The sequence below is a fragment of the Rhagoletis pomonella genome, unplaced genomic scaffold (assembly GCF_013731165.1).
Source record: "Rhagoletis pomonella isolate Grant_MI unplaced genomic scaffold, Rhpom_1.0 Rhpom_scaffold_00005, whole genome shotgun sequence".
NCBI lineage: Eukaryota > Metazoa > Arthropoda > Insecta > Diptera > Tephritidae > Rhagoletis > Rhagoletis pomonella.
The window spans coordinates 38,623,854-38,631,627 of record NW_023458559.1 but is presented as its reverse complement, the minus strand read 5'-3'; the positions used below and the strand labels follow the sequence as shown (position 1 = coordinate 38,631,627).

At 30.8% G+C, this 7,774-nt stretch overlaps 1 protein-coding gene across 1 annotated transcript in view; it reads right to left on the bottom strand.

Annotated features, from left to right (window-relative positions):
• Positions 1–7,400: 7,400 nt before the first annotated feature.
• LOC118738906 (serine/threonine-protein kinase BRSK1-like) overlaps positions 7,401–7,774 on the bottom strand; it is a gene marked incomplete at its 5' end in the record, with an annotated part of 40,557 nt that continues 40,183 nt past the window's right edge. Inside the window, 1 exon segment of the mRNA XM_036469952.1 lies at positions 7,401–7,731. Coding sequence (XP_036325845.1) covers positions 7,647–7,731 — 85 coding nt within the window. The 3' untranslated portion in view covers positions 7,401–7,646.

Genomic DNA, 7,774 nt, shown 5'->3' with positions numbered 1-7,774 from the left:
ATTGTGCATTTCCTTGAAACTGCTAGAGGCAGACTTGTAAGTTATCCATAGAACTCTTGCCTGACTATAACAGGGCGAAGATCTTAGACTTGCTTAATAGATAAAGGACAGAAGTATTTGGAATTGTGGCAGCGATAGCAGTAATAGGACAAACTGTAAAATTTTTGAGGAAACACTGCTGCCAAACAACCAGTTAGCTTAAAGAAAGATAAAAAATCAAAAGTTTATAGAATAATATGTGTGTGTGTTTTTTTGTACAAAAAGTAAAGAAAGGGTTAAAGCCTTAGGACAGGTGCTTCGGTACATATGGTTTGCAATTAGGAGAATTAAAAAAATTTAATTACACAATTTTTTCCTCCCCATTTTTTATAGAATTTAGTTTGCTATATGTGGTCACAAAGTGTTATTTGATCATTGCACTATTTGCTCGAATAAGCTACCTTTTTGTTTTTTTTTTTTAACAACTCTGCAATGTGTTTACGTATTGGAAATTGATATAGACTTTCTTCGTCAGATAGTCTAGAACTTGTTACTGTAATTTTGCATGCTCTTAAGTGAACTATGGTTACGTGTTTTATTCCAAAATAAATATGTACATATGTACTTAATTACACTCCTTATTTCCATATGTCTTTTTCTGAGTTTTTTCTTTGACTTTCACATTTTAAACTGTATTAGTACATTCTTTTTTTTTTTTGTTATATGTCTTGTAATTAAGTATTTTAATTTGTTTTATTTCCAATTACAGTAGTAGTTAGCATGTATTGCGGCATAAAAAACTATTTTTTATTTTCTGAAAATAAACTTTTCTTGCAAAACAAAATTAGAGTGATTTACTTTTTTGCATTTGGACGGTTTTTTCGCGCCTTTTTTAATGGGGCTTATATAAATTGCGTTAAGTACTGATGTTATAAGAGATATTTTTTTAAATTCAAAAATAGTTTATAAAAATAATTTTATAAAAAGTTAAGTTGTAGAAAAAGAATTATAAAATAATTAAAGTAATAGTTTCTTGAAAAACTACATTGCGTGACTTCTAAGTATTACACAACTTTGGTTTATAGAAATAACAGGAAACCAATTACTAAGCAGCCTACTACCGTAAGGGAAACTTAAAATTTTAAAGGGTTAGAAAATCTATGTTTATACTTTTTCAGTTTAAAAAAATGTCGAAGATTCATCTCAAATATGCTTAATTAATAAAAAAAATCTCTTTATGAAAATCTTCCTCAGCACTCGAGTTTTTACTAATCCTCTCTAAGAACTGACTAGCACAGGTCTCTTTTTTTGAGAGATCTACCTAAATTTCAGGGCTCGGAACAATTGCAAAACTACTTTAAGGACGAGAAAAAGATAAAAGGCATATACAAATACGTTTTCAAAAAACTCCAAAATATCTCGAATTAATCCAATACGAACCAAAATAATTGCTAAAAGCACAGTTCTTGAAAAAGTTAGAAACATAAAGCTCTGAAAAGCCCTAAAAAACGTGAATGCGATATACATTTTGATAAATGCCAAAATATTTTGAAATAATCCCGTTTAGGTCATAAAATGCCAAAATATCCCGAAATAACCCGAAAATTAAAAAAACAAGTAAGAAAGTCTAAGTTCGGGCGGGGCCGAACATTAAATACCCGGCGCAAGTATTACATATATGCCTTTTCACCTTTCCGAAAGCTACAGCTACATGGTAAGCCGGGGTGTATCAATTTTGAATAAATTAGCGTCCTTAAATTTCGAAATATTGACGTTTCGAGCATTTCTAAAATTTACCGTTTTATGAAGAGCGTGGTTATTGGCGTGGTTATTGTCCGATTTTGCCCATTTTCAATGCCATCCGTCCTACGCCCGAAAGAAGTACACGTGCCAAGTTTCGTTAAGATATCTTAATTTTTACTAGAGTTATCGTGTGCACAGACGGACGGACAGACGGACGGACGGACGGACGGACGAACGGACGGACGGACAGACAGTCACCGCTTAATCGATTTCTCTTTTCATCCTGATCATTTATGTATACATTTGTCTATATCTATCTCGATTCGTTTTGCCTGTTACAAACAACCGTTATGTGAACAAAGTTATAATACCCTTGTGCACAAGTGCGCTCGGGTATAAAAATCCGAAAAGTCTTGAAAATACCCGAAGCAATTCAAAAAAATTCGCGGAAGATATAAAAAAATAAATAAAATAAATAAAAAATAAATAGATATCAAAATAATCCAGAAAAAGTGCAAAAAATTCACACAAGCACAAAGAATAACAAAAAAAAATCTTGTACTATCCGGAAAAAATCCAGAAAATTTCTTTAAATGTCTCGAAAAACCTGAAGAAGGAAGTTAAGCACCGAAACCGGTTTGTCTTCAAACCAAATTTAGCTAGGGATGACGGAAAATCGTTGCACAATACATCAAAGGAAAGTCTCTTTTTCCGAGAGACCTACTTTTATTTTTAAAGCACGAACCACTTAATAATAATAATAAAAGATTGGCGCTTACACATATTTATGGCGTGCGCCTTGATGTTGTCACACAAAGCGGAGGGACCTACGGTTTTACGCCGACTCCGAACGGCGGTTGTATTTTTATGAGAAGCGGTTTTTCATGGCAGAAATACACTCTGAGGTTTGCCATTACCTGCCGAGGGACGACCGCTGTTAAGAAAAAACCTTTTTTCTATATTTTTTGCGATGTTGCTTTGACCAGGGTTTGAACTGCTGCGGAGTGGAAGCGCGCACTGCTTACCACTACACCACAGCGGCCGAACCACTTACAAAACTATATAATAGACATAAAAAATTATAATGAGTGTAAAACGAAAAGTTCCAAAAAGTCTGAAAAATCTCGAAAGAATAAAAAAAAGATCACGGAAGATCATGAAATGTAAGACATTAATTATACGGAAATATTTCGAAAAAAAACTCGGAAAGGACAAAAAAAATCTATTAGTGTAAAGTGGTTCGTTTCGGAGAGGAGAAGTTCATAGTTATGTTTTAAGAGCTTTGCCGTCTGTTTGAAACGTGGAGTTTAATTAAATTACAAAAAAGTTTTATGATATAAAAATATGGTAGCCAAACGGATTGTCTTGGTGAGAAACTTCATAGATATATATTTGGCGAGGGTTACCACCTGTTTGAAAAGTCGAGTTTAGTTTTGAAAAGGCTTCATTTCAAAACTACGCGCAGGAGGGTTGCCACCTATTAAAATTTCAAAGACAAGTTGAGTTGAAGGAAGTAGGTAATTCAAATATGTATCACAATATACATAGGTGTCAGACGGAAGAGGTCTATGAAAGTTCTAGTTTAGACATGGGGCTTGGCGTGACAATTGTAATCAGCTATAGCTTTGGAATCATGCGTTGCATAAGATAGGTATTTAGTGTAGCGACATATGTCACTAAAGTAGGCGCTTATGTTAAACTACAAGGAGGCGTGGCACATGCTTTAGGCGTGACATTTTTAATCAGCTATTTGTTCACCTTAAGCGACGTCGGGTCATCTGCTAAATAAAAATCTATAATATACAAATTTGTTGAAATGAATTTCTTTATCAAAACTGACCCCGAGTTTTTGGGATTCTCACCACACTCTTATAACCATACACTAACATTCCTTTGAGGTTGTAAAATATTTTTGTATTTTCCGAGGTTGATTTGAAATTGTCAAACAAATTTTGTATTTGAAATGAATTGAGCTTCGGTATTGGGTTGTATCTCGCCGTAAACTTGTTGTGTTTTAAAATATTATTATTGAAAAAAAAACATCAGTTACTGCATATTAATCGTGCTGAAGGCTCATTGAAATTGAGAGAGTCTGTAAAAATATTTCTGCTACTGTTATTTTAAATTAAAAAAAGCATAGAATTAATCCTAGGTTTTTGGTATAAATTTTATTTTATTTTAACTCAATTCATTTTCATAATTTTTTTGATAAGCTACAATGTATTCGAATTTTGAAAAAAGTAAAGAAGTAAATAAAAATAATTACTTAATACTGCTTTACAATTAACACATGCGTAGAGCGATTTGTTTTCAAAAGTAGCGGCATAATATAAGTATGTATATATAGTACATATCAATTTTTTCTTTATAAATATGCTTAGGCGGTTTTAAACTTAGACAATATCTTGTAAAAAGCTAACAGTTTCATATACAATTACATACAGTTTGCTGTAAAAAATATATACATAAACTATAATACAAATTCTGACAATCTTTACATACATATACGCCATATTAATTTGAGGTGAATTTATTGATATTTTATACATTGCTAAGCGCAAAAAAAACAATTATAAATACATAAGAAAAGTGAAAATAAAAAAAAACGCATTGCGTTTTCAAGCACATCATTTTCTAAGAAAAAATCATTAAATGTACAACTTTAAAACAACTGAATCTTTAGTTCCTATTGCCGACTAGATGATGTACTTGTAATAAATACAGCTTAATCTTTTTAAAAAAGCTCGACCCTGAATATGCTTTCTTCAAAAATTCTTGAAATTGTTATTTTTACTTTGAATAACTACATACATGACTGCTCGTTTTATTTATTTATTTTTGTTTTTTTAATTTTATATTTATTTCATTTTAATACTATTTATTTATGTGTTTTTGTGTGTACTATGTTAGTACATATTCATGCATGTTACTTCGTTTGTGTACAACTACTTTTAAGTGTCATTTCTTTAACTATTTGAATTCATTAATCAAGCTTTTTGTTCAATTTTATAACTGCTACAAATTATCAGTTTAGCATATTTGTTTTAAATTTTTGCATTTTTAATTTTCTTTTAATGTTAAGCTACAAATTTTACAACAGTTAATGATTTTCTTACGCAATTCGCTTCTGTTCTCTTTAAATTTATATTTTAAGCGAAAATTTACGGCTCGGCGGCAACAATGTGTTTGTGTTTATATGTATGTGCAGCCAAGGTCAGGTTGCCTTTGCTTAAATAAATAAAAAATTAAAGGAAGCTTTAAAAGCTTGAAAAAAAAACAATTAAATCTTTAGAAATTAATTCGAACTAGGAAATTAATACTTTGCATTTTACTCCGCTCCAAAACTTTAATTTCTTTCCAAAAATGTTAACTTAATTCGGAAAATGTTGGCAGTAAAAGCTTTCGTCCAACGCCTGACCTTTTAAGCTTTGAGACTGAATAATTTCAGAAGTCATTCCGCAATTGAATTAAACTTGTATGAGAGCTTTCGAAGGCGCGTATCTGGCTCACCAAACTGTTTTAGGCGGGTTCCAATTAAAGTATTTTTCACCGAATAAATTTTATAAATTTCAAGCAGCAAAACCTCTCACTGATCGTCACTCTTGTAGATGTGCATAGAGCAAAAATTCTCCCTATGTATTACTGTGATAAGTTATTAAGAAAAACATTCCTACTTGAAAGCTTAAGTGAAATCTTCTTCATAATACGTTGGCTTATCCAGCCTTGTGGCTCACAATTCCCAAAAGCTTTCTATATGTGAAAAGATCCGAATATTTGACACAATTTAACTGAGAATGAAGTTTTTTCTTGCTAGCTTTTTCCAGGATGCTTTAAACGCTCGAAAAACAACCAAGTACATTTATTAAACTATTTGGAATTAGAAAATCAAGAAATAATTTGCTTTTACTCAGTTAAAAAAAATTGTATTTCTTCAAGCTAAAGGAAGCTTTAAAAGCTTGAAAAAAACAAGCCAATTTTAAGAAAATATTTTATTCCGCTAAAAAATTGTTACTTGATTTTTCGCAGTGAAAACTTTTTTCTAACGATCAATATTTTGAGCTTAAAAGTTCAACACCTTTTTTGAAAGTCATCCGACAATTTATTAAAATAATTTAGCTTAACTTTCAACGGGGCTCATTTCCATTATCACACATAAGTTCTCAGAAACCCAAAATGCGGATTATCAAGCTTCTTTAAGCTCTATTTGAATTCTATATAGACCCGTCCCAAAGAAGGAATTTTATGCCGGAAAAGATTTTCTAGGCTTTGTTTAAATTTTAAACAGAAAAAGCTCTTATTGATAGGTACTCATGTAGATGTGCTCAGAGCGAAAATTCTACCTGGGCATAACAGTGATACATTATTAAAAAAACAATACTTCCCGAAGATTTATTGAAAGCTTATATAATATGGGAGCTTATCCAGTCTTGTGGTTCAAGCTTTCTATAGGACAAAATATCCCGTTATCTGACACAATTTAACTCTCTTCGAATCAGAATGTCAATGTAATTTTAATTCATATTTTATTGCAATGCAAAATAAATTTAGGGTGAAGGACTTGGCGCAAAATTTATTGTAAATGAAAGCTCTGCTAGTTACTTCACGGGAATTTAAATAACCTCACTCTTGCAAGTAAGATCAAAAGATTAAACTTTCGAATAGGGCTTTTTCAGTTTAACTTGATATTTTTAAGCTTTAAGCCAGAAAGTTTCTGTCTTTCTAATCTTTTAATATGATAAAAAAAACGCCAGCTTGTGCTCAAATACTTTTGAGAAAGCGCTCGCACACGCCATTAAAATTTAGATCTTTAAACTTCGAAAGCTTTCTTCAGCAGTTAGTCAAAAAAGGCTCTTATAAATATTTGGTTAGGAAAGCCTTAAAAAGTACCTAAACGCATGTTCACATGCATAAAAATCTTTGTTTCCGTTATTTTAACTTCATATCTTTACGATTTCAAAAGATCTTAAAGTTAGAAACATATGGTAACATACATTTTTAGTAACTTTCGGCACTCAGGCTTGTGGTTGTTGTGCATAAAAAAAATTAGTATGTTATCAGCTTCTTTATAAAATAGTTAAAGAGTTTTTCTAATAAAATTTTTTTATAATGTATGTACATATTATTTTTTTACTCTTTTTTGTAACCCGCCTTGGCTGTGTAATACAAATACATTTTATGAAATCTTCAAAAGAATGCTCTCAAATAAGGTATGGCAAATTCTTAATTTGTTGAAAATAAATCAAATGCAATGTTACGGTACACATTAAATGGTGTAAAGCACTTAAGTAATTTTCTTAAAAAATAATAATTAAAAGCTTAAGATCTTAAACAAGGTTTTAATTTAAAAATAAGCTTCAAGTAATAGTTTTATTAAGCTCAGTAGTGTTGGAAAATTTCGTTTTTAATTTGAATCAGTGTGAGTCCAGCTTTTTACGTGTGGAGAGCTTATTAAGCTTTTCATGTCTAACGCACACAAAAAAAGCCTTTTACTGTCTATCACTGATTAAAATTTTCTCCTTATTGTCCCGAAATCAATTGAGTTTCACATTACAAAAAAAACCCTTTCAACAGAAAGCTTTAAAGTAACTAAGCTTACAAGTGATTATGACAACTCAAAAAGCTTTTATAAACTAATAATAACTAGTAATAATGATAAACTATTAAATATAAACAATTAGTTTCGTTAAAAAATAAACATTCAAAGCATTTTATTTTCAGCCAATTTTATCATTTCCTACACAAACTCAACCTTATTCGCACTTCTTCAAGTGTTTCAATTTATTAAATTATTCTATTGTTAAGTAACTTTGTAATTGTAAGACTGTAGTTCGATATAGTTTTGCGTTATTTTTTATTATTTTTTTGTGGCTTTTGGAAAAAAATTACTTTTATATAAAAATGTAACTAAATCAGAGAAATAATTCTCATGCTATTGCACTCCCTGACATTGTTGTCGCCTGACGATCACTCTGCAAATCACGATTGCGTTCATGCTGCTCAGTTTCGGAACTGTAAAGAGTGGAGAGTAAGTAAAGTTTTAAATTTTAAAATA